Here is a 26811-nt window from a genome sequence, read left to right on the forward strand (position 1 = left end):
GGCGGGGGGCGGGACATCCGGGCGAGGCGGGGCGGGGGCGCCCGTGTTGTGACTGGGGAGAAGGGGAGGGGTGCGGGAAGCGGGGTGCGCGGCGCGGTGCGGGAGCTGCAGCGGCGCAGAGTCAGCTCCGGCGGCCGCCATGCCCGGCATCGACAAGCTCCCCATCGAGGAGACGCTGGAAGACAGCCCCCAGGTGAGAAAGGCAAGGTGCAGGCCGGGGCGTGGAGACCAGATCGGCCCCAGCCCGTGGGCGCCGGGCCTAGCGCTGCTCCCCCCTCTCGCTCCTTTCCCCCCGTTCCCTCGGGGAGGCGTAGGAGAGTCTCGGCGCGGCCGGGAGGGAGGAGGGAGCGTCCCCGGCACTGGGGCTGGGAAGCTGCGTGCGCGGCCAGGTGCTCTCCCCCTCCTCCCGCGCCTGTGGCGTGGCAGGGGCTTGGGGCTGGAGTCAGGCGCACGGGCTGTCAACTTCGGCTGTGCCCCCGGCGAGCTGCCGCCCCGCTCTCGCGTGGCCGCCTTCCCTTTTGCACCGCCGCTCCCTCTCGGACGTCCTGCGAGTTGATGCGCTGTTTGTGAAACAGCGAGCTCAGTAACGATTTTCCGGAGGTGCTGTGCGTCCCTTATCGGGGATCAGGGCAGTAGCTTGTTCAGGCTCCCGCACTTCCCCGCCCCCGCAGGGACATTCATGACTTTGGAGACTTCGTATTGGGAAAATCCATCATCGCTTCTCAAGACGGTTTTTGTTATCGTTGGCTTTTACTAAAAACGCATTAAGTTTTAATAGATAGGTGTGAAAAGCAGTTAGTGGATGAGGTTATGATGAGCTAACGCTGTGGGTAGGTGGGAAACGCGTGGTGTTGCGAGGCCTCCCGTTGATCTGACACATTCACTTCTAGTTCTGCTGCTTGACCTCTGTCAGTGGTGCCGTATATTGGCATTTCTTTCATGCTGCTGTATAGCAGGAGATGCTTTATTCAATTGCACAGCTTTCTCTTGCAGCAACAACAGCAAGTACTTTGTACTGCTTTTCCTAGATGAAAAAAAAGTTTTTGATATATTTCCTTTTATTGCTGCCTTTTGAATTGGGATCCCCATTTTACTGCATTGTTCATGCAGCTGAGCATGACTTCCTAAATTGTAAAAGCATATTAATTGGTAGTTTTGATTTCTTAACCCTAGGAAGATAAACTTTCACTTGACAGTCATTTTAAGAAATATACGTCAACTGGAGGGATGACTTAAAAACATCAACAGAAGGTGGGCATGCAGAAAGTGTATCATTGCTTCCTGAAGGACATTGCCCCGTGTACCTCAACTACGAGATGGTAGATGAGATCTAGCCCGTAGTACGGTCTCTGGCTCAGAGACTAAACCTGATGTACCCTTGTGAAGAGGAAATTGTTTTGAGAGGTAATAACAATAATAATTTAACAAAATTAAATCTTGTAGGAGAGTATACTGAAGTTAGAACTACTCATTTTTATAGGAAGTGTAAAATCTAAGATAACCTTATTATACCTAAAAAGTGGGATGTAGGATTTTTCTCCGAAACACTAAAGACTGGAATGTCATTTGGGAAGTACATGCGAAAGGTACATATTGGAGCATAGTTGTAAATTACAAAATCTTCCATGTAAGGTTATTTGTGATACAGACTAGCAAAGCCTAGCTCAGTGCAATGAGTTTGATGTGCTTAAACTAATAGATTTGTCATTGTCTTCTTCTAATTTAGGTTACATCTTTCAGTCAACCTATTTCAAGTGAATTCTGACTAACCACCTCTTAGAAGAAAGTAACAAGGACTCTATAATTTTCTGTTACATTTATCTGTTTCTGTTAGTTTGAAAATGGCAGGAAATGCTTCTTGCAGAAACTGTTCTTACTATACTTTGTTAGGAGTTGCCATAACTTTCTGATTAATGTGTTCATGCTGTAATACTGGAAAAGGTCATCAGCCTAGGTCATTGTTAATGCTGAACTAGGTGCTGGAGTTTTGCACCTTTAGACATGTTTCAGACACAATCTTTTAAGTATATAAACATCATATCAGACTTAGTCTGCATCTGAGGGAAGGAGAGGCTTTTTCAAAATGGCAAAACCCATTCATTTCCTCTTGTTGAAGGATAAACATCTAACCACCAGTGATCTTAGACATAAACCAAATGCCAGGTTTACCTTGTGTTTTGCTATGCAAAGCAGTGCAATTTAACTATTAACTTAGGACATACATTATACACATACTTGGTGTTTATATTTAGAGAGAGTTTCTGCTCAGACTTAATTGCATTCCCAAAGCATTGCACAATGAAAAAGCCAAGAGATTTGATAGTGCAGGCTCTATCTTATGTCTCTTACACTACCATATGTACGATGACATAGTATGTATAACTGACTTCTAATGAGGTGGTTTCTTTGTTCAGCTTATCATTGGTAGTTTCTAGTGTACCTGCTCATATATGTGGATTGAAAGCATCTTAAAGAGCATGCAAAGTTATGCCAAGTTTTACTAGAACCATGAGTAAACAATTCGTTTAATTTTTTACTAAGTAATAGTCTGGCATAACTTGTTTACTGTTTCAGGTTATTTTCTTTTCATCAGTATCATGCAATGTTCATTTGAAGGCTGGACATCAATAACTGATATTTTTACAATAAAACATAGAAATGTTTTAATTCTGCCACATTCATTTTTTAGAGTAGGAATAATCTATTATACTTACAAGATTTTCTTTTAAAATTACAAGTTCAGGTTTATTTATGTTTGGGTTTAAAGCTCATGAATATATAATTCAGTGGTTATGGTACTATATAATTTTTTTCTACGTTCTTTCATGTGTGTTTCCTTCAGTGGGAGAGTCTCAGCTATTAGGATGACACAACATGTTGCCACACCCAACAAACATTTGAGTTCTCCACCTCTTTCCTCCTCTACCCGTCTTTTCCACTTACTTTATAAACTAGAACCACAATTGAAGTGTTTTGTTGTGTGATGATTCTCTGTTATTATATTTCTCTTATATTGAAGTATCTTGTAGGCATTATCTGATATGATAATATTTGTGAGATGATAAGGCATCTAATTTAGGTTTGATGAAAGAGTTTAATGTCAAAAGAATGGTCAAATAATATACTTTGTGCAGATTTAATATGTACTTCTTGATTATCATTAAGGGCAGAAAAGCATCCGAAGAAGCCCTCCGTGCTTCAAAGGGAGATGGACTAGAGTATAAAGCATTTCAAGACAAGTCTTTGACATAGCAAGAACTCCTAATAATAAAACCCCTACAACTTCATGTTTCAGTGGAGGCAAGCTATTTGTTATCCTTGTGGTGAGGAGTAACATTGCTTCCAAGTGCAAAAAGGATGCAAGAACAGCGAGTCAGCATCTCATTTAAGCTTAAGGGCAAATTATGCGTGAGCAATCTGATTACTATCTGCTTCTGTGTCAGTCATTTCATCATAGGGAAGAGCAGTGGGTGTCATTTACCTTCAGTTAAGCAAGGATTCTGATGTGGTCTCTGGTAACATTCTTCTGGCCAAAATGGAGAGGTACCACTGTGAGCTGTGTGGAAAAACTGGATGGATAGCTGGGTTTTAAAGGGTAGTGATCAGTGTTTTGATGTCTAAGAGGTGGGCAGTGATACAGAGGTTGATTTTCAGATGTTTACTATTGAGTACCTTTGTCAGTGATGAGGACAGTGCAATAGAGTGCCCAGTCTCCAAGGTTGTGGGTGACAACAGCTAAGGAACAGACTGACTGACAAGCTGGAGTCAGGATAAAAGGACAAACATTTTTCATTTCCTGTCACTGTGGAGTGGTGAGGGGGAGAAATGTGTCTTAAGAACAAAAAGATGTAGGTTGTACTAGTTTGTTTTGGCTTTTAGTTCTTCAGCCTTTGATCACAGAAAGACTGTTAGGTCACAGGTGAGTTACAGTCCCAGCACAACCAGCAACAGCCCTTGCACAGGATAGATGGATGGTATTGGAAAGCCACGGCCTTTGTTTTGGTCTCACCACAGAAGAGATGCATATACCTGGCATGGTATCTAATACCTTCCTTTCCTTAGGGATATACCATGGGGGGGCAGTAGTTGCCAGCAGTTCGCACTTTTTTTACACTTACTCATCTCTCTTGGTCCTTTCCTTTCTGAAAGGCACTTGCATTAACCTGGAGAGAGGCTGCCAGTAGTAGTGAGGCTGTGCTTGGATATCTTTAAAATTCCGTGGCATGCAACAGGTACCGTTCCTGTAGACAGTATTGGAGGGTTTATAAACTTCACAGTAATGAAACAATTCTATCTAACTTGAAAATGCTGTTGTACTTAAATACTAGTTTATAACTTGACATGTTAGTGTTTTGGCTGTTTCATATTTACAGACCCGGTCTTTGCTGGGAGTCTTTGAAGAAGATGCTGCTGCAATTTCCAATTACATCAATCAGTTATTTCAAGCCATGCACAGAATATATGATGCACAGGTAGTGTTAATTAAAATCTTGAATACATCATAAAGCTTTTGAATCAAATGTCACATTTCTTGCTTTCAAAAAAATTACCGTAAGCAATATTTTGTTTAAAATTCCACATTCCTTAGCTGTGGAATGTGAGTAAAAAAGAATTAAGTAGTTGTTTTTCTGTGTGTTAGGGGGTGGTAAAGACTTTCCTTTACAGATAACGAATTCCTAATATTCAGTAACTAGGGCAGCTAATTTGAAATAATTAAATGCAAATATGGACTGCATAAGATGAAAGAATTAGTGCACATACTAGAGGCTGTGAACTTGGTATTTGTAAACACTGATTACCTGTAACTAATAATGTTACAAAAATGGAAGGGCAGGATGCTTAGGTTTTCTGAAAGTCTTAAGACAGATTTAAAGTTCCATGTCTGTAAAAGTTTCCCCTTCAAATATATGATTTTAAAATATTATTTTAAATGAAAAGTAACAAGCTTGGGCTTTTGTTGAGTTTTGGTTTTGTTTGTTTTCTAAATCAGAATGAATTAAGTGCAGCAACTCATCTGACCTCAAAGCTTCTGAAGGAATATGAGAAACAGGTACTGTGTAAATCATTGTTATCTTTGTGTGCTCAGGACTATGTATTTTTGCAGTCTCTTATCTCCCAGAGGACGCTGTTGAATATATTTAAGTTTGGTCCAGATAAAAGGAACTGCTGTAGTTGGTGGCTCGGATTTTTGCTAAAGAATCTACTATCTTCCTGTTAGTTCTTCCAACTAAAACAGAATGAAGTTCCTCTTACCATGATGAATATTACTGAGCTGTGAAATATCTTACTTTTGGATCAGTGTTTTGGGGCTTGCTTAGGGGGGTGTAACTAGAAGTTACAGATATCAACATATACACCAGATATCCTTATTTGAGTTTCAATTTGTTACATTCACTGAGAAGATAGAGGGGGGGAGCCTAACAAGCTGGAAGGAGATGCTCATAATTTTTAATAAGTTGTTTTTTTAACATTTCCAAGTTGTTTATGTATAACTACTGTGAATGAAAAGAATGCAGTTAGTATTGGACCTTTTAACTTATTTTTCTGATTTGTCTGCTTTGGACTGTTTTTGTGTTGTTTTTTTTCTTCTTTTCCCAGTCAGGAGATGAGCTTAAATTATATATAAATAATGTTTTAACGGGATTATTTCTTTTTCGGTTGTGACCGCTTTGGTCATACTCTAGCCTCCGTTACAACATTACAGAAGTAAACTCTTTTGGATGGTTTAAAAATTTCACACCATCACATAATTTTAATATCATTTGCATAGCTGGATAAAAACCTTATCGATGTCAAATCTCTGTATTTTCTGGTTTTAAAAAAATATTTCTAAAAATAATTGATTACATTATTTAAACCCCAGATTAATTCATTACTTGAGTGTTTAATATGAGAATTATTACTTTCCACTCCCCATATATTCTTTTTTTCACAGAACAATAAAGCGCTTCAGTGTATCTGAACTGTACAGTACTTCAAAATAATGGAATACCCAATAAATTTGAAGATATGAGTAGCAGAGGTTTGTGGCTGGCAGAGAACACTGTAAACAGCATGCCTCCTTTTGTTTCCTTTTAGCGTTTCCCACTAGGGGGAGATGATGAAGTTATGACTTCTACTCTGCAGCAGTTTGCAAAAGTGATAGATGAGGCAAGTACTCATGTTTGTTTCACTTACTTTGCTGTTGTCACGTATAGATTTTAACTTGCTTTATTATTCCAGCCTTTTTCAAGACAGGAGGTACAGAAATGGCTTTAATGTGTTAAGACAGTAACCACCGTATATTGCAGCATATATTTGAAGTTAAATAACCTGAAGATGAATCAGTTGTGCAACATGATATATATTAGGGAGAAAGAATGCAGTTTAACTTACTGTAGATAGCCAAAAAAGCATTACAGAATGGCAGTTAGAAACTATTTTAATTTTTAGATCCCTGACAAAGGAATCTCCTGCTGTCTGTGTTAGAGACGGAGCCTGACTCTTCAGAAAGACAATGTAGTACCATTAAGATCTGAATCAACCTTTTTTTTTCTGTGATCCCTCTGTTTTACTCTTAATGTGACTTAATCAGCATTTTGAGAGGAAGAACACATTTATTCTGTCTCTAACCTGTGAAAGATGTGCTGTGATGTATCTGGAGGGGAACTGGAGACATTAAATGGACAAGCGATTGGAATGTATGAGACCATCTTCTGATATGATACAGTGACAGAATAAATTTGGGCAAGTAGGGACAAACAATAAACTCTAAAGGTCTTCTATAAAAGCAGGTGATGACATGAGGAACCTGGAAAATAGATGCAGAAAAAAGAAGGTGCAAAATTATGAGAGTTGTACATGTCATCTTTGAGTGAAATTGATGTCAGCCTAGATTGATTTGATTTGGTCTCGGCACTGATTTCCTAAAATTGTCTTTTACAGCTCAGCTCTTGCCATGCAGTGCTTTCAACACAACTTGCAGATGCAATGATGTTTCCTATTACCCAGTTCAAAGAAAGGGATCTAAAAGGTAGAGTCCTTGAACAAATACTGTTTTTATCAACAGCAGCAAGAACAAAACCATAGCATTTAATCTCTGTATCTTGTTTCATTAAATACAATTTGCCACTTACTTTTCAGCTCTCAAAAGAATACATCTCCCAATTGAAAAAAGAAGTTATTTCTGTTCATAAATGTTACAATTGAAAAGGTTTATTAACTTTTTAACAAAAACATCACTTACCTTTTATTCAAGATGAAAATTTTGCAGTTACTGTAAACATAAGGAAAGAATAATTTTCAATTAATGTTTAGGAAGTGTTTGTCTGTATTATAACACCATGCCATCACTATAATCGCTGGACTAAACTCAAAAGGCAAAGTGCCAAAGTTGCAGTACTTACTAAGGAACACTAAGGTGGTTCTTCAATGCTGCTGGTAGCTTAAGCGCTTCGTACATCCACACATAAGATACTTCCAACTTCTTATTTTTGGGAGAGCTGTATCTTACTCTGCATTGTCTAAAATTATATATAATGTGCCTGGTTGTGAGAGCTTTGTCTCCAGATGCTAAAGTGGATAGTCTGATGTGGCAAATGGGCTTCAAATATAAATTTTAAGAGTGAAAACCAAAATAACATGGATGAGGTAGGCACTTTTTATAAAGTGTTCCCATGGTTTTTTGTCTTTGCTTTACCATCACGTTGAACATAGCTCTCTGCTTGTTTATGTGACACAAAAGCACAATCATGATCAGAAAAAGTGCTAAGTATTGTACTGCTTTCTGTTCCCTGACCGAGTGAATAATAAATAACCATCTAGAACATTACTAATTTTAGGCAGGAGGAGTAACAATGTGCTTGGGGCTTTCCTCTGATCCAACGTTACTTCCTCATCTCCTGTACATCTTCCCCAGCTCACACCAGAACTATAGGTGACACATTTGTATTAATGATGACTTTCAAAGTCTTTTGAAAAGAAGTTCCTCCTAAAGTTGTTACAATACAGTACCTTTTGGGGAGAAGTGGGACAGCCACACAAATGATACTCAGGCCCTAAGTAGGAGCAGACTTTCCTAGGCACACAGTGCCCGTGCTGGTAACACAGTATGGTGCAAGGTGTCAAGTAGTGAAACATTACATGAGAAAGCTTTATATGGAAATGTTGTGAAATGAACAACTTTCTAAATTGTGATATGTTGTTTTGTAGAGATACTAACTCTAAAAGAAGTTTTCCAAATTGCAAGCAATGGTAAGTATAAGATAGTGTTACAGATATTACAAGGTGACAGTATTATCGTGGATATGTTCACTAGTTTTCAGAGTAAATAATTTGCAAGGCTTAAAGTGACTAGTGAAGATGTCGGGTTTTTTTGGTGATACTTAGGCAGCCAACTTTCCTTGAGTCACTTGGGAATCCCTGCTTTGTGTACTGAAGTGTTAAGGCAAATTGACAGTATTGATCTTTTTTACGATACTTAAAATATATGTAGATTTATTAATTAATTTCAAAGTATGCTACCAAAATTACTAAACCCAGTAAGGTGCTAGCTTATTTCTTGAAGTCAAGAGTGGGTTAATAAACAAATGTTACCTCCCTAAAATTAGTTCAGTAGTTCTCTTTCCTGATGTCTGAAGTTACTTTTTTTAGCTAGTTCTACTATATCCTCATTGAGAACATGTTCTTTAAGTAAGGATGCTGCTTCTCTCAATGTAAATTGCTTCATAGCTTTAGAAGCTAAAGGATACAGGTTTTCATAATAGAATGTTGTCTCTACTTATGGAAAGTTTCTGCTTTGGATGAATATTAAACATTTAGGGAATTTTATAACAATGTAGCTGTATTTGCCTCTGGTTAGGATCTTGCTTCAGCCCAAATAATTGTTCCTGCCTGTTTATAATTATTAAATTGCTACAATATCTAAAGGTTTTACTGTGACAGAACTTTGCATTCAGCTGGCTGTGCAACACACACTGATGTAAAACATTTTCTGCTGTTACCTAAGTCATTAATTAGGTAACATTAATTTATCAAAATGGTAATAAATTCTTTCTTGTTTGCTTAGACCATGATGCTGCCATTACCAGATACAGTCGGTTGTCAAAACGAAGGGAAAATGAAAAGGTTTGTAAAGCAAAATACTTAAAATTTTTAGAGGAGATGGGAATTAATTTTCATCTAATATATGTATTTATGATAGAAGACAATGTGTGGCAAATTCCACCTTAAGTTTGATAGTTCATGTTTTAGCAGTTTGGTTCAGAACAGAAAAGCAGTTTTCCCCAATACATGCCTACCTTGTAGCACTGCAAATGCTCTAGGATTAAGATTGTGATACTATATTCAATTTTTTTTGTAAAGAAATAACTACACTTTGCAGGGAGAAAAGAATGCTGGATTTGTTTTTCATGTATCATGTATAAATTGGAGAAATGGAACTGTAAGGTAAAATATGCAGTTTCTGATGATAGTGGGTGGAACATTATTGTGGTGTTTTCTTATGCTGGCTATAAATCTGTCCAGAAAGCATGTGATGAATACCAAGTCTAAAACATTCCTTTTCCTCTCTCCCCATGTCTGTGTGTTTTTAGATCAAGTCTGAAGTTACAGAAGATGTATATACTTCGAGGAAAAAACAGCATCAGACTATGATGCATTATTTCTGTGCATTAAATACTCTTCAGTATAAAAAGAAAATTGCTATGCTAGAACCCTTGCTAGGATACATGCAAGCTCAGGTAATTTCAGATTCTGAAAGCTGTAGGTCTGAAAGAAGATTTCAAAAGACTTCATGAAGGTTGATGTACTGAAATCCATTGCAAGACCTCCCTTTGCAGTCCAAAAGAAACCAGTGGAGAAGTCATACTCCATGCTCATCCCTGTGGCTGGCATAGCTCCTACTGTGAACTCTGTCATTAGCCAGCACTAGTCATTGCCCACTCAGTGTATGAATCTCATAGTGACATGCCACTGCCACCAGAGACTCTTAGGAAAATGTGGGTGACAAATTGAAAGGTCTAATTCTACCCAGAAACCCAGATGAGTAAATTGCATTACCAGCATTTTCATTGCTGGGTCCTTTTTTCCATTTGCTTACTAGTGGGGATCACTAATTCCTGTTCTGAGACTTCAAGTGGCTATACTCAGTCTAGATGTGGCTGTGTTTCTGGACCAAGGTGGAGGGTCAGTTCAGGGTCTGCAGTTAAAGGCTGGCCCTGGACAAGTCTTCACAGGTGTCCCCTCTCCTATGCCCCTAAATAACCCCACCTACAACACAACAGTTACCAGACTGCTGGACTTGTAGAAAGACCTCGGGATCACTAAAAGACCAAACCTTGCTGCTTCTTCAGGGCAGTTTCTACATATTCCTCTTATTTCCTCCAGGTGGCTGCACACATCCTCGTGACACAATGAAATCCTGCTGCATTGTCAGCTTCCACCTTCCCTTGCAGACAAAAATATTCATTCAGCTACTTGTATTGAGAGCCTTTGGTGGGAATGAGGGAGGAAACCAGATTTCCCTGAGAAACTTAAACTTCTTATTGTTTCATCTGTTAATTGTCAATACCTTTTTATTGATGACAAAATTCTCCCTTTTTCTTCCTTTTTTTTAAAGATAAGTTTTTTTAAAATGGGTTCAGAAAATCTTACTGAGCAATTGGAAGAATTTTTGACCAATATTGGCACAAGTGTACAGAAGTAAGTTGTTTTTGTTGAATTTTGAACTATTATCAAAACATTGCTTTTTTTTCTGTTTCTACTTACTTGTTAATAACACCTCATCTTCCTTAGTGTTCGCAGGGAGATGGAATGTGAAGTAGAAAACATGCAACAAACTATAGAGGACTTGGAAGTAGCTAGTGATCCACTGTATTTGCCTGATCCGGACACAACAAAATTTCCTGTTCATAGAAATCTAACACGGAAAGCTGGCTATCTCAACGCAAGGAAGTAAGGCTAACTTGTTACTTCAATATTCCCTAATATTTAATCTTGGGAAAGGAAAGCCAAGCAAGTATAGAGTTGTGGGGTTTTTTATCATAGCTATGCTGATTTTATATTCTTAGTTCAATAAGTCACATAAGAGGTATTCTGTTTCTTCCTTTGGGCTCCTTCACTTAATTAACTTCATTGTTACACTGCTACAGTGTTATTCACTTTCAAAGCATAGTTACCCTGATTTTACTCTAGTTTTCCCTAGTTTGACATCAAAAAGGAAAATTTTATTGGAGTGTAATTTCACTGGATTGTAGTTGAAAAACCATAAGATTGCAGATATCAGGATTGTTCAGAAGTATCTGTTACAGCTTCAGGATTCAGGTTACCAGTAAAAGATGACAAACTAGATACCTGCAAAGTAAAACATTCTTTGTGAACTGAGATACACTTTGAGTGTCCTCGCTGTCACAAGTCTGCTGGAGGGAGCAGTGACTGTAGTTACTAAAGTCTCGCAGCTGATTTTTATAGTTAATAAGTTGGAACACTCAGAGTTGTTTTTCTATAATGTATATATTAAGCTCCAAGTAATTTAAAAATAAAGTGTAGCTTATTCTTAAAGCAATAGAGTAACAAACTCACTGAACGAGGCATGAAGTTCTGTGGTAGAACACAACTGGAGTTATTAATATTGAAGAGTATCTGAACAAAAAGAGAAGCTAAACAGCAAGTGTTACTGATTTTTGGTTTCAGGTTGTTCTTCTGTTATTCTGGAAAAAAAAGAAAAAACCCAACATGCTCTAAGCAAAATCTTTGAAACCTTGTTGAGTGGTACAAAACACTGGAATAATTGAGTTATCTTATGTGACAAAGCTAATCCTTAACACAAAGTTCTTCAAAACTTAGTCTTGACAATGTAAGTGCAGAGTTCAAAGTTCTTACCAATTATATTGGTAATGCATATAATTTGAATATGCACATTATTTTAAGCAATATTGTAAAAGCTGACCATCAAAACTGAAGTACTTATGCCTTCTTACTCTGAATTGTTTCATATGAGAAAGCAATTATTATTATTTGATGTAGTCTTTGCCCAGCAATAGGTTTATCATGAAAAAAACAACAGGTGGACTGAGAATTAATTTAGCTGTAAAGCTAATCAAAACCAGGGGAAAACAGTTCTCTTACATAGCCAGGTGGTTTGTTCCAAGTGACTTTTTTCAGCTTAGTTGAACTCGTAATCTGCTAAGAACCTCTTTTTATCTTCTAGTAAGACAGGGCTGGTATCTTCCAGTTGGGATAGACAGTTTTACTTCACTCAAGGTGGAAATCTGATGAGCCAGGCAAGAGGTGATGTTGCTGGAGGACTTGTTATGGACATAGACAACTGTTCTGTAATGGCTGTGGACTGTGAAGACAGACGATACTGTTTCCAGATAACATCTTTTGATGGCAAAAAGTAAGTACTCTTACCCTACTGTTACCTGTAGGTAATACTGGACTCACGAATTGAGAAAAGAAAAAATGGGCTAGTTTTGGCCAGACTATAGCTCGATAGATTTTTGGGGTATTAAGAATTAAAATCTGGGATGTCTTTTCAGCTTCATAATATCTAGGGGTTTGTTTATAAGCTTTATAATGTAGCTGAGTAGTATTTAAAAATAAAATTACTAGAACCAGTTTACAGTCATGTATTCATGTTGGGAGTGCTGAAGTATTACATGGGCACATGAAATGAAAATACACGTTTTCCCCCTGGCCCAATTAAATGTTGACTGCACTCAGCACATACACAGAATCTTCAGCTGTTCTAAATTTGTTGTGCAGTGTAGAAACATGAAAATGCAGTTTTCTGTCTCAGTGTATTTGTCAGGCATTTTAAAGAGACAAAATTGTCCTTTCCATTCTTCTCTTTCAGGTCTTCAATCTTACAGGCAGAGAGTAAAAAAGATTATGAAGAGGTAAGCTTATAGAAGGTTTGGATGGAGTCCAGTGACTTATCTGTTGTGCAGAAGGAATACATTTGTGACAATAGTGGGAATGCTCATTGTATGCTCTCTAGGTGGTAAGCTGTGAGCTTTTTAACTCCTGTCCATAATGACAGGTTTCAGGAAATCTGACAAAATATTCCCAGGTCCTAGAGAAAATCCTAGAGCAAATCATGCAGTTACAATTTGATCTTCAGTTAGACTACAATATATTTTTCAATTAAAATTTTACATTATAATGTGCAGTATGCAGACAGTAGTGAATTTAATGACAAGCTGGGTATGCAGAATACTGGTTTAGCTCCTTGAAGTTACAAGAAAGTGGAAAAAGTGGTGAAACTGACCACCTCAGATATTTGATCAAGTTGGTTTAAAAGAAAAAAAAGAAAAATTAATTTTTGGTTTTTTCCTCTCTTTTTCAGTGGATATGCACCATAAACAACATATCTAAACAGATCTATCTAAGTGAAAACCCTGAGGTAACTTCACTAAAATTTATGTTAAGATGCAGATATGCACGAAATCAACTGTATCTAATTGAAGTAAGCTAAGTGCTTCCTACATACAATTCTAAGCTTGTCATGGTATGAAAGCATACCCTCCATTGTGTCCATCTAAGTGATTATATAGAAAGTAGTAAAAAGGTGTTACTTTTATATTTGGTATAACTTTCTGACATCTTCAAGATCTTGTATTTTGTGTGTGATGCCTAGTTACAACTAATAGGATAAATATTTGGATGGATACACTTAATTTCTACTAGAGAGAACTGACTCTTCCAAACATGAATCTTACAAGCATAGCAACTTTTGTAGGAAAAACATTCTCACTTCATAGGAAAGTTATTTGGCTTTGGAAGAGTTAGAAATGGATTTGTTTGATGTAGGGAGTTTGGGTAAGTCAAGTAATGTCATTTATGTGGTTTATATAATAAAAACATATTGATACAATCTGGAAATAGTGACCTTTACTTGCTAAATTAAGGGAATTGGCCCAAGGTGGCCTAAAGGACATGTTCTGATGAATAGACAGCTTAGTGCTGGCATAAGTGGGCACAGCTCCTATACATTGGTGACAGTGTGTGCATTTACACCTGAATGTTGATGCCTTCTCCTTACCTCCCAATGACTTTATAGTAATTCCCATTTTCTTAGTCATACACTTAGATAAAATGTTGCCTTTTCATTGTTTTGTCTCCTGCACCTTCTCTCTCCAAAAATCCTTTTTTCCAAAGCACTTTCACTGCTGGCTTTAGTCCTTGAAGTAAAGCCATCAACATAAATACTTCAGAATTAGTGATTTCACTGAAAGACTAAAATGGATTTCTTCAACTGTAAATAGTCCAGTATTTGCTGAAATAACATGTTACATAGTCTTTACTTGTTAGTTGTTAATCTCTTGGTTTTTCAGAAACATTTAAGTGTTCCCAAATTCAAGTGGAGTCTTCATGCTTTTTAGTTAGTAGTTGAGGACTGTCTCAAGAGTTTTCATTCTCTTCCTGGCTACATTTACTTGTTTTGTCAGACTTAACATTGGGATGTTTTTCTGTTGCTGTGTTTTACTGAAGTTCACAGTATGATAAAGCAAGTGCATTCATTTAAGTGTAGGAAGTGAACAGCAGGAAGTGTGTTGTAAGAAAATAGTACAACTGTGTTAGTGAAAATTTAGGAACGTGTGATTCTCAGAAAAGGTTGAGAATTACGACTTCTGTCAGTTGCATATCAATAAAATGAAAATCTTCAAGCTTATTTTGAGGAAAATGCTCTCAGGTTTTTGGTTGTTCTTCATTATTGCAGGAGATTGCTGCACGTGTAAATCAGTCAGCTCTGGAGGCTGTTACTCCATCTCCTTCCTTTCAGCAGAGGCATGAGAGTATGCGGCCAGCTGTGTAAGTCACTTAAGTAAATGCCATTTGAAAAGCAAGTCTGTAAAGAGAATCCTGGATAAAGTTCCAGGAAAAAAAAAAAAATCACACCAAAACTTTCTCTATTCAGAAATAATCTTTGATAGGACAGATAAGGCAAGTTAAATAACTTCTCTTCACCACTGTTTGGCATACACTGTTACAAATCCAGATTTCCAGCTGACTGGACAGTCCTGTTCCTTTCATCATATGTCTGGTTTGTTACATGAGTTCACAATGAGAGTTTTGTTAATGCATCTGACTCTTGGAGGCAGACCTCAGATTGTTTTAATGTCAATATATAGTCACATGTGCAATAGAATAAAATCTGATGCAGTTATTAATTAAATTTAACTAGGGATGTGGAGTGCAGTTTTGTTCTCCATACCCAGATCATCTTCAGGTTTTTAGTTTTCGTTTTGTTTTACATCTAAGTTCTGTAATATTGTATTGATCTCCCATATGGTTTAATTTATTATCAACCAACCTGAAACTAAGGTACCTTCATTTTGGTTTTTTTCTTTTGTTTTAGACCATCTCGTCCTCCTGCAGCTCGTACTGGCAGCACAGGGTCCCTGGGATCCGAATCAGCAGCTTTATCGGCACTTTCCTTGGATTCACTTGTTGCCCCTGACACTCCTATACAATTTGACATAATATCTCCCGTTAGTGAAGATCTGCCTGGTCAAGCAAAATCTTCAGGGCAATCAGGCAGGTAGGAAATGTAGAGAGACAGAAGAAGATTCCTAAGTGAATGTTATTAATTTGAAACAAACACACAAGAAAGCCATGTTTAGGCTGCAGCTCCAAAACGCACATTGCCTTTGCCCTGACTTATGTCACAAAATTTGCCAGTGAAGCAAACTAGATGTTAACATTAAATAGAGTTGTAAAAAAAATGGCTTAATTACATGCACCAGATTCAAGGTGTAGTTTTCTGTGTAGCAGCAGCTTTTTTTGCCTTTAACACTTAATGCTTTTATTTACTGATTTAATTTTTTGGTTTCACAAGTATTTTCCTTTCCTATTGCTTGCTCACCCAGCAGCTTGGGTTGTTTCCTCTTGGAAACTCAAGAGAAATTTGGTAGCCCTGCCTCCAGGTGATGATGGCATATGATGACAGTCTTCTTAACCTGAAAGGTGAGTGAAAATGATCTAGGCTTCTAGAGTATTCTCATATACAGACAAGTTCAAATTATCTAAGAGCTCTTCCCAAAATAGAAAAACATTTTCTTCTACTTGTTTTTTTTTTGTAAACTTCCCACTCAAAAAGAGTAATAAAAACCTCTAAGTCTGCACTGTATTTCTGAATTCTGTACAGAAATACAGTTCCAGATATTAAGAAAAAATATTTGCAGATCCATCTGCTCTTAACAACAATAAAAGCCAAAAAGCTGAAAATGCATTTACGTGACTGTAGTCACAATTATGTGTTGTATCTCCCTGCCCTCTCAAAAAATGTGTTTTCAGTTGTACCTCACAGATGCATTAGAGTTAAAGTTAATGTCTTTAACTTTTTTGATTGTTTGTGATTTTTTGTTTACAATTTTCGTAGTTGTTGTTTGGCAGAGCAGGATAATCAGTGGGCTAGCTAGATCCTTAAGAATATATCGATTTTAAAATAGACTTCAGACATATTTCAGGAAGTGCAAGGCTTAATGTCAGCCAAATTCATGTCATCAGTTACAATTCCATTCTAGAAAATCATTCTTTTTAATAGCAGAAATTATAGATTTGTGGTCAGTATTTTCAGTTAGCCGTCACTGTCAATAAAGAACTGCAATGTTTGTACAGACAGGCAAAATGCAACTTCAGAAGGATGAATAGGACCAATGTGTCATATACTGATGACAAACATTTACATTTTATTTTTGCCTTTTGAAAGATTCTGTGAGATTTTGTTTAGTGTTCCAGTCTAATCTTAAATGACAAAGAGAAGTCTGAGCAATCAGAAATGCTAAAATCATTTCCCTGTAGTGTATTTACACAGGTCAGCATTTAATGGGATGATTCTTGATTGAATCCATGTTTTATAAAATCTGCAGAGATGCTGTCTTGACCTCGGAGTTCAATCTGGAACAATGCTGTTATTTTAAACTAGACATCTCTTAGTTAAAAGATTTCAAAGATAAAATAAAACTGGTGGTCAGGATGACATGTCACCGACAAGAGAGATTGACCTTTTTTTCTTAATACTGAAATTTGCTATTAAAACACTTAACTATTGAGAAATGGCATCCTCTTTACTCCCTTGTAAAACCTGAAGATTATTGAAGCCCTGCCAACGGTTTTTCAGCTACCTGTTAGCCAAAGAAAAAGGAGTTTTTCCTCTTTAGAAATTTGAAATTCAACTTCCCCATTTCCCGTACTCTTTTCAGCATTGTTTTGCTGCTTTTAAACATGTAGACTTGGAAGCCTAGAGTATTTTCACTTTTCATTGTAACTGATAGCTGTTGTCTTTGAGAGCCAGAAATAGCCACATTTCTCTTGACCCTCTAGGAGTAAAACCCCAGTGATGTTTTCAGAAAGCTGCATTTGAAACAAAACCAGTGACTTCAGTAAGTAATTCAACAACTTGAGACAGTGACGAGAAGCGTGGTGCTGCAGTGGAGTGCTGAAAGGACTAGTGTTTGCTTGTACTCCGTGAAGCTGTTCTGTCAAATTTCATCCTCTAAGACTATACCTTTTCAAATATGAACAAGGTCTTCACTTGGGTTTAATATGGATTAAAAAAACCCAAATGCTATATGAGCAAAACTCTGTGGCAGCAATAGGACAATAATACCTGGTATTTTTCCCATAATTTGAGCCATCATATTTATGTCAAACTCCCGATGAAACTGCTTGTTGTTATGATTTATCACTTATTCCTGCAGATTACAGGTCTGTGAAATTAATACGTGTTCTTATTTGATGCAGCATGAGACGACTACATCATTCATTAGTGGTTCTTGTAATCTGACTCCTGGCTTAATGTTTTCATTTTTTAATAGACGCACAAATCCTTTTGGTGAAACTGGAGGCTCAAAATCTGAAACAGAAGGTAAACAAAAAAATTGTTTCAATGCAAAATAAAAAATAGATTTTGAGAGTTGTTTTCCTGTTTTCTTCTACAGCTTATGTCTGCTAATTTACCACCAGTTTTAGCATGCTTAGTTCCATTAGCAATGCACTAGACAAGTTGAGTTAAATCAGAGTATTGTCTGAAAGTTTAAGAACAATTCATTGTATCATTTGTATGTGTTAAACCAAATGAAAAAGCTGTTTGACCTGCTGTTTAGTAATTGTACCTTGAATTGATAAGTATGAGCAATCTCATTCCAAGCTACTGGAAGTGTGGAGTCCTGACTGTGGTCTCTCTTGTGTTTTGAATGCAAAACCCCAAATGGAGCTCACTTTTTTCAATATTTTTTCCTCGTCTTAGATTCAATTCTTCATCAGTTATTCATTGTAAGATTTCTTGGCTCTATGGAGGTGAAGTTTGATGAGAGTCCAGATGTTGTTTATGAAACAATGCGTCAAATACTAGCAGCTCGGGCCATCCATAACGTTTTCAGGATGACGGAGTCACATTTATTAGTCACTTGTGACTGTTTAAAGTAAGTCTGCTTCCTGACTATTTCTGTTGCTTATTTACAGAATTAGCTTGTTTCACTTTGGTAAAATTGACTTTCTGGTTTGTTTTTAAAACAATTTTTAGGTTAATTGATCCACAGACACAAGTTACAAGACTACGAGTAAGTAACTTTGCATTTTAAGATAAATATCCAGCAATGTAAATTCTCTGCTTTAAAAATAATGTCAGGAAAAATCACTGACAGCATGAGATTTCCAGACAAATTTCCACTGAAATTAGGAGACTAATGTATACATAGAAAAACAGATAGAAAACCACTGATCGAAAATCATGTTTAAGGGCAGTAATGTCAATAAGTCAAATTCACAATATCTCAGTATTTTTAGCAGAGAAGTAACATGAAGGTTGGAGTCAAATTAGTTCTGAAGTCCAAAAGAGTTTGCTTGATGGTTGGTTGGTTATGTTGTTTTTTGGGGGTTTTAGTTTTTAATGCATAATTATATTGAGAATGGTGTACGTTTTCTCGTTTGAGTTTGGCTTGTTCTTTGTAAAAAATGCACTGAAAAGAAATAACCTTTTACGGGTGAGATATACCAACTGAACACGTGTCCAGTGTTCTGTATGTTTAAAGTTAGGAAAAATTCATCGTATCAGTTTATACCAGCTGTAGTAGAGGAGCTTGCACCATCTAGATACTCACCCTTTGGCAAATGTTGAAAAGATACATGTGAAGTTTATACCTCCGCTCTCTTTTAGGAACGAGAATGCAAAGTAGTTTTCGTGTAGCAGAACAATGAGGATATGTGCTTTGTTTGTTTGGGGTTTTCATTTTTCTTTCTTCTGTAATTCAGGAGAGCTGAACTAATTGCAGTAAAGGTTTTGGAGAATGAGTGCCTTTATCTGATACCAGATATTGGAATCTTAGTCACAAATGTAATTGTTATGAATGATGTCTCTTTAAAGAAAACAAGAAAAGGAGTGCATTAATGTTTGGAAAGATGACTGAATTACATTGCAAATGTGGTCTCTTTCCTTAGATGGACTTTGTTTTTAGGAGTTTTCCTATCTTCTGATTAATCTAATCCTTGCCTTCTAATAGCTGTTTGTGTTCTGTAACCATATTTGGCCAGCTTGTAACTTCGGCTGTGGTTGTTTATTTATGATATTTAAGTATTTAACATGCTGTGTATTGAAACCTCATATAGAACCAGTTTTAATATCTCCACCTTTGATCCTTTTGTCAGTTTCCTTTGCCCAATGTAGTCTTGTACGCTACACACCAGGAGAACAAGCGCCTTTTTGGATTTGTGCTGAGAACTTCAGGAGGGAGAGTTGAGAGCCATCAGACTTCCATCTGCTATATATTCGAATCAAATAACGAAGGGGAAAAGGTATTGCTGATGTCTGTACTTGTATCAGTTTTGAATGGATTCCAAGATGTTAGATCCGTTCAAGCTGTCTAAGGGATGTCTATGGAAGAGAAGTTTGTTCACGTACTGAAAAAATTTATCCCAAGGGTCTTAAGTACCTGCAAGTGCTTTATCATGCTATTATATCTAATCTGGGAATCTGGCTTAATTTCAAAGGCATTTTTACTAGAGTCTCTTTGATTATTTCCAATTTGTTTTGTGTTTAGATTTGTGACTCTGTTGGACTGGCAAAACAGATAGCTTTTCATGCAGAACTGGTAAGAATCATCTTGGGGCAAGGGATACTTGTGAATAGAAGGGAGAGAGTATATTAAATGTATGTCATAGAATATAGTCTACAAGATGCTGATAGATGGAGTAACACTGTTGTGTACTTTAAGGGATTTGTTTTCTAGAATTTAAACACAAGGTAAAAAGACTGACCCATGTCTACTGTGAAACAATGCTCAAGACAGAATTTAGCTTGTCACCTTTAACAAACATACCAATCCTTTAGAAAAAGAATTACCAGATCAGCGGTATCATGGTTTTGAGAAAGTTCAGTAGTGTATCAAACATCTCAGGATGTTGTTACTTTATTTACATTTTTTGCTCTTCAGGACCGAAAAGCATCAGAGAAGCAGAAAGAAATAGACAGAGTCAAAGAGAAACAACAAAAAGAACTGAATAAACAAAAACAAATTGAGAAGGTACATTGCATCATTATTTCTTAATATGTTTTTTTTTTCAACTTACTTTCTTCTGCAGTTTTCTACACCAGGTTCCTCTATCATGTTTTAGTACAAGTTCATCAAACATTACGGTGTTGATTATTGCAAGAGCAGATTCTGTGCAGATTTTGTATGTTTGTGTATAAAAGTTCTTAAAAAGAGTTCTTCTACGGAGATAAACCAAAACACCACCTTCAAAGGAATACTCCAGAGCAGTGCTTGAAAGGAACACCTGTCACAGGCCCTTTGCTGCTGTGGGTGCTGTTGGAGCGTGAGGAAGGGGCTGGAGGGAGCAGGCTGTAGGCCAAGGTTCTTGTTCCGAGCTGCTGTGTTTGGTGGGGCAGGGGTACAGGAGAACACACCACTGAAATGGCAGTGCTTCCATTGCCTGTTCAGTCTTTTAATTCTCTGAGCACAGAGAGCTGTCTACTGGCAGTATTAAAAGGTAGTTTAGAAATCATCATAATGCTATCCTCTTTCAGTTATGGATGGCTTTAAAGTTAATTTTCTTCTTCTGATTTCCCACCCCTCCTTCTCAAATTAGGACTTAGAAGAGCAGAGCCGGCTGATAGCTGCTTCCAGCAGGTCCAACCAGAGCAGTGGAGAAGGACAGTTTGTAGTCCTTAGCAGTAGCCAATCCGAAGACAGTGATTTAGGAGAAGATGGAAAGAAGAAGAGAGAATCTGAAGCCTAAAGTTGCCTGCTTGGTTGCGATGGAAACCATGGATTTATCTGGTGAAATGGCACAAGTTCTACAAGAAGTGAAATGTAGGTGGAGGGTCTGTTCTCTCAGATAAAAGACTTCACAATATGTAGACCCTATTATATCTTGATTTTTCTTTCTCATTTGAGTGATTTCCATTTTCATGTCAGTATAACTTCTATATGAGGCATGGTGATGCTACCATGTTTATTATAAAATGATGTTTTCTCAAGGCTTCTCTGCAGTATGGAAAAAACTGTGGGCTTTTTTTCCCCCACTTACCTCTCTCTGCAATTGACTGCTCTTGAAGCAAAAATGTAATACTCTCATTGTACTCCAGCAGTACACTGACATTTGTTCTTGACACTCCAGTATGGAGAACACCTTGCTGGAAACAAAAGTGGATGTCCAAATAAGATAGTGCTAAGCTTTACCTAACTTGTGGCACGTAACTGTTGCTACATTTAGAAAGAAAAATCCTTATGAACAGCAGTGAAATGTGCAATAGTTCTAGACAGAAAGATCTTTTTTGTTTCATGTTGCACTGTATGATGCTGATTTGATTTTTTTTTTCAAATATGATGCTGAAAGATTTCTTTCAACAGGAGAAAAAAATAGTCAGACCTTGATAAGAGCTGATGAGACACACTTGCACTTTGCTGCATGAGGAATGTATAAAGCATTCCTTATCAAGAGATAAGAATAATGTATATATTCTTGTAGCACAAGTGCCATGTCCTTGGTTTTTCCTCAGTACTTGTAAGAAAAAGCTGTAAGCCTTTGAGTTCACTTTTTTATAAAACATGCTTAGAGTTGCAGGAACATACTGAATTCCATCATTTGAAAAATCTTTTAAATCTGTAAATGCTTTGCCAACAGTGTGCCACTGTACTGAAAGTGAGTTGAAGCTCCTTTAGTTTTTTATGGAAATGGATTTGGCAAACAGAATTTACTAGCTCTGAATGAAGAGAGTCTGCTAATCCTACATCCGAGAGTCAATCCTGTAAAGCATTTTTCAAAGCAATGTCTGTTTACAGCTTGTAATCTCAACTCCTGTGTTCCATACCCTCTGTAATATTTATTTGTATAGTACTAAATGTGCATTCACCTTTTGATCCAGAAGAGAAAACTTGTTTGAAGATAAATATTTATTTTTGCACTAATTACTATAAATACTAGTACCCCATGGAACAGAAGATATCTCTCTAGTAGTGGCATGAAAATAACAGGAAACGTAGAAAGAGAAAAATATACTCCAAGTTATAATATAACAGTTATGAGCATTTTACAGTTCCTTGCAGGGCATTTCTGGTGTTCAGGAATGAAAGCAATTTTCAGAATATCTCCCCATCAGCTGGTGATGGCCCAGCCCTTCATAGCTGGAGTTTGCTCAGTGCTAATCAAATAAGTGAGGACTCTCAGGACCTCTCTGCTAGGTATCTGTAGGAGCACAGAGGGATTTTCAGCTCTCCTCACTGGTGGGAGCAGCCCCATGCTGGGTTAGGAAGGCAGCCTCCTCTGCCTCTATAGCTGGAGATGCTAGGTTCTGTCAGCATCTGGATCGTGTCAGCAGAGAGGAATGGCTCTCCTTGCAGCACCTGGGCAGGGTGAGCAGAGCTTGCTGCAGTGGGAGCAGATGGCACTGGCCCTGCAACCAAGGGAAGCGCTGGAGTAGCCTTGGAAGGGGGCACAGAACTGCTGTCTTAAAAGAGGAGGGGGAGGTGGAGCAACAGAGAGCCTCCAGGCTCTATTACTGAGTTAGCTCCTGTTCCAGTACATTTTTCATCCCAAGTAGCCAGTCACTTGCAGAAATGCCTGCTTTTGCTGTTGCCCAGTCAGGTCAAATGGCAATGCCCTGTGGCTAGAGTGGGCTAGCACATTGTCACATGGACCACACGGATCTGAGGCTTTGTTCTAAGAACGAGTGGCATTTTTATTTCATATATAGCAGGTTTTTCTCAGCTCTCATCCTTAAGAGACTGTAGTTATTTTTTCCAACCAAAATATACAGAGAGACAGAAAAGCCAATTTTTCCCCTTTTTGTGCCTAAATCTACACTTACAGTTAGTTGCATGGCAGCCAGGTTGGCTCTGCAAATTGTTATTGCTCATGTTTTTATCTTTTGTTTGTTTGTTTTTACTTATTGATATTTCTGTGTTCTATCACATAATATGACAGAATAGCTCAAGATTACTTTGTCTTCCTCAAGTACGTGCTGAACATGGAAGTAGAATTGAAACAGCACAGGAAGAATATGAAATGGGTGGTCTCCAGTTTCAGTTATCTAGTTGCTCAGCTTGTTAGAGTAGGACTGAATAATGTATTAACCAGTTCAGCTGCAGTAGGCCAGCTCCATATTTGGGAGACAGTTAACAGATGAGCAGTCTCATCACAAAGCATTTCAGTGTGTAGCCTGGTTTGCAGTAGCCTGTTGAGATGTCAGAAAATTGAATGCTCTACTTTTTCTTGAAACCTGCTGTTGCCTGCTGTAACCATCAGTCTGCACAGATGAGGAAGAAAGCAGGAGACTAAAGTTGGCAGGTGAATTTACTGTCAGATGGGATTTTTGAGACTTAATAAAATGATTGAAGAGAGTGGTTGAAAAACCCCAGATTGATACGCATGAATGAAATGCCAGTGGGGAGGTTATTGCCTATTTACGGGAGTTTCACTGGTGTAAAATGAATAAAGAAATATATAAAAGCATCTGGGAGAGTGAGGAAGCTGGGAGAGTGAAGGGCAGGGCAGTAGAGATAAGGAAGTTAAATGGAAATAGTGCATGGAATTAGCTGTCACTGTTAGCAAAACTCAGTAAACCTCACTCTGCCTATCAGTGTGACATTTATTTGAGTTTTGCCTTAGGGGAGAAGCAAAGAATAACTCTTAAGGTTTTATCCATGCCTTCCTCTCCAAAATAAAAAAAGTTACTTGCTACCTTTTCTCCTGTGAGGTTTAGAACTACTTCATTGGAAACCATTTTTGTTAGTAAAAATAATTAAGAGTGCTTAGCGTTTTCCTTGAGGGTGGGACTTTCAGTGTGAACACCTCATGTTCTCCTGAGAATACTGTGGCAAGATTTCACCACCTGAGCATTTTATTTTTGTAAGTTAGTTACTGGTTGATTTCTTCTTCTTCAATTCATTTCTTCCATTTAATATTTACTGTTGCCTTTTACTTACAGACTGATCTTTCAGACCCTTCCAGATGAAGCTGTAGTTTGCTTCCTGTGCACCTACTACTATCTCAGACACTCCTGAATATATTATTTCCAGTACATAACTATAAAGGGACTTTGCATATGTTCTGAACCAGCAGTGTTGTTCAGGACTAAATTTTATGTTACTGATCTTTTATCTATGCTAACTTTTTCTGTTGCTTCACAGTTACTCCCACACTTTTCCCCTTAAGTAACGGGATAGTATGTTTTTTACACTATGTAGATTTACACACTGCTGACCAAGCAAGTCTTGCTGTCAGTTGTTTCAAGCTACATACATTATTTACGTGTCTAATACCATGAATATCAAAATACATCAAGTGTGCTTATGGGTATGCATTTTCCTGTGATGCAGATAATACCTAGCACTCGGCTGTGGCCACTAGTAGATGTCTCCAAGTTGAAATCAGAGGACACAGGGGGAGTCATACACCCCTTGGCCATATGTGACTGGTTGTGAAAAGTTAGTGTAAGCTAATTTGAATTTGGTAGTCTATTGCTTTGTCAGTCTGCTTAGGTCTGAAATTCTGTCAAGACAAGTCACCATCCAACAGTAAGGTAATATTTAAGAGTTAAGGAATATTCCCCCTCTACAGTATTGTCAGATTTCACCTTTATATGCATGTAAACTCAGGGCTGAATATCCTGAAAGATCTGAAGCTGTTTATGAAGATACAATCCACGTACATTGCTGTAAGCAGCAAATTTGACTGTGTGTCTAAGATAAATTCCGATTAAATACTTGCAAGAATTTAGGAGGAGCCAATGGAGAAAAACTATCTTACAATACAGTCTCTCGTTATTTCTCACATAGAGAAAGAAAACCTGCCCCTGTTCAGTGAATTTAGTGGAGATACGGTCTAGTCCAGCAGGAAGAGCCAATATTCTGTATTCTTACTTTTCCTCTATTTTACAAAATGTCTCACAAGTCAATTGGTCTCCCAGGCTTTTCTTTTTAACCAAGCAGTACGATGGTTTTATTTTTCTTCCTGCCACTGTGGGTGTCATTGTGAGTGCACCTGGATTCCTAATGAATGATTGCCAGCCAAGGATTTTGTACAATCTTTCAGGTCATTTTCCTAATAGAGTGGTCAAATTCTTAAGCTGATGTTCTGGATTGGTCCTGTTCTAGTGAAGTGTCAGTGGTTTTTTGCAGTGTTTGAGACTGACTTGCACATTTTCCTTGAATAGCTGTATTAAAATCCTCCATTGGCATATTTATGTGAACTTTGATTGTTGTGTCTTAATCTTGGAAACATGGATAGTAAACATATTATGCCAGGGCTTCAGTCAGCATTTTGTAGAATAAATAAAAGCTTAATTATTGTAACTTTCTGAGTGGGATTTGTACTGATGCAAAAACCTGCATTTTTCATAATGCTGACTTCCAGGAAGTACCACTGTTGGTGACAGGATGCATTCCCTTCCATTAAACTAAGTTTTAAGATGCAGTTATATCCTTCTGCTGTCAACATGTATCTTGGTTCTCTTAATTTCAATCATATTAGTCAGATAACCTCAGATAAATTTGTTGTACTTGGGAATGCTGATAACTTACTGTTACAAGAATCAAAGACTGAACATGAGAAGAAGATCCTCACCCTCGTAGCTGGCTGGTGCTGCCCATGTTGTCACAGGACAATGTGTGGCACGCTGCAGAGCTGTGCTTATTGTAATAACCAGAACTCTCATGTACAGAAGCTATACCAGCACAACCATTAACATGGGTACTAATACCTACCTTCATGGGCTTCATTAGTTCATTATATGATAAAAACGATCTAAAAAGCAACGGTCATAACTACATCATGGTTAAACTTGTATTTTGTAAGGTTTGTAGATTTTTCTGGGGAAAAACAGACTTTTGAACTCTGTAACTTCTGTGATAAAGATGCATGTATAACTAGAAAAAAGATCTATGCTTACTTGATAATGAAGGAATAAATACTACTAATGCCAAGAGTGGTGATGAACCTTCATTCTTTCTGAAGTACAGACTGAGACGTGAAGTATTTTAGGAAGAACAGCCACAGGGTGGGTCTGTAAAATGTAAGACTTGCTAAGAAACTCTGACTACTGCCACCTAGTCGTCCAAAAGCTTGAGCTCCAACTGTATGAACAGAAATTCCAGAAACTGCAAGCAGCCCTTTGGACTGCACTGTAAAAGGAAAACAGGGTTCTAGAGTGGGCAAGCAAAACAGATGGTGGGTGAATTGTACCAGTATCTGAGAATGAGATGCAGAACTAAGATGTCTCAGACATAGTGTCTTCTTGTTGATACCCAGAGGTTTCTTACAGCTGTTCCTCCCATTTCACAGCTGAGAATAGGGTATTAATGGGGTGAAAAAGTACTTAAACTGCAGCGC

At 37.7% G+C, this 26811-nt stretch overlaps 1 protein-coding gene across 4 annotated transcripts; it reads left to right on the forward strand.

The window, feature by feature from the left end:
* The first annotated feature begins 58 nt into the window (after window positions 1–58).
* Window positions 59–26405, forward strand: APPL1 (adaptor protein, phosphotyrosine interacting with PH domain and leucine zipper 1). 4 transcript variants are annotated; one of them, XM_062008038.1, is made up of 23 exons: window positions 158–193; window positions 1174–1404; window positions 4374–4472; window positions 4991–5050; window positions 6079–6150; window positions 6925–7012; window positions 8191–8232; window positions 9047–9105; window positions 9573–9719; window positions 10598–10680; window positions 10774–10932; window positions 12188–12376; window positions 12836–12878; window positions 13328–13447; window positions 14702–14793; window positions 15341–15523; window positions 17802–17851; window positions 18233–18407; window positions 18509–18545; window positions 19630–19776; window positions 20022–20072; window positions 20415–20504; window positions 21070–26405. In XM_062008038.1, exons 3-23 carry the CDS (start codon window positions 4449–4451, stop codon window positions 21217–21219), a joined length of 2061 nt encoding a protein of 686 aa, XP_061864022.1. In that variant the 5' UTR covers window positions 158–193; window positions 1174–1404; window positions 4374–4448; the 3' UTR covers window positions 21220–26405. The 4 variants fall into 4 exon arrangements, with proteins under 4 accessions (XP_061864019.1, XP_061864021.1, XP_061864020.1 ...); XM_062008035.1 differs by lacking the exon at window positions 1174–1404 and having other exon boundaries at window positions 59–193; XM_062008037.1 differs by lacking the exon at window positions 1174–1404 and having other exon boundaries at window positions 59–193; window positions 13328–13384.
* The last annotated feature ends 406 nt before the right edge of the window (window positions 26406–26811 follow it).

The sequence above is a fragment of the Colius striatus genome, chromosome 15, assembly GCF_028858725.1.
Source record: "Colius striatus isolate bColStr4 chromosome 15, bColStr4.1.hap1, whole genome shotgun sequence".
Taxonomy (NCBI): Eukaryota; Metazoa; Chordata; class Aves; order Coliiformes; family Coliidae; genus Colius; species Colius striatus.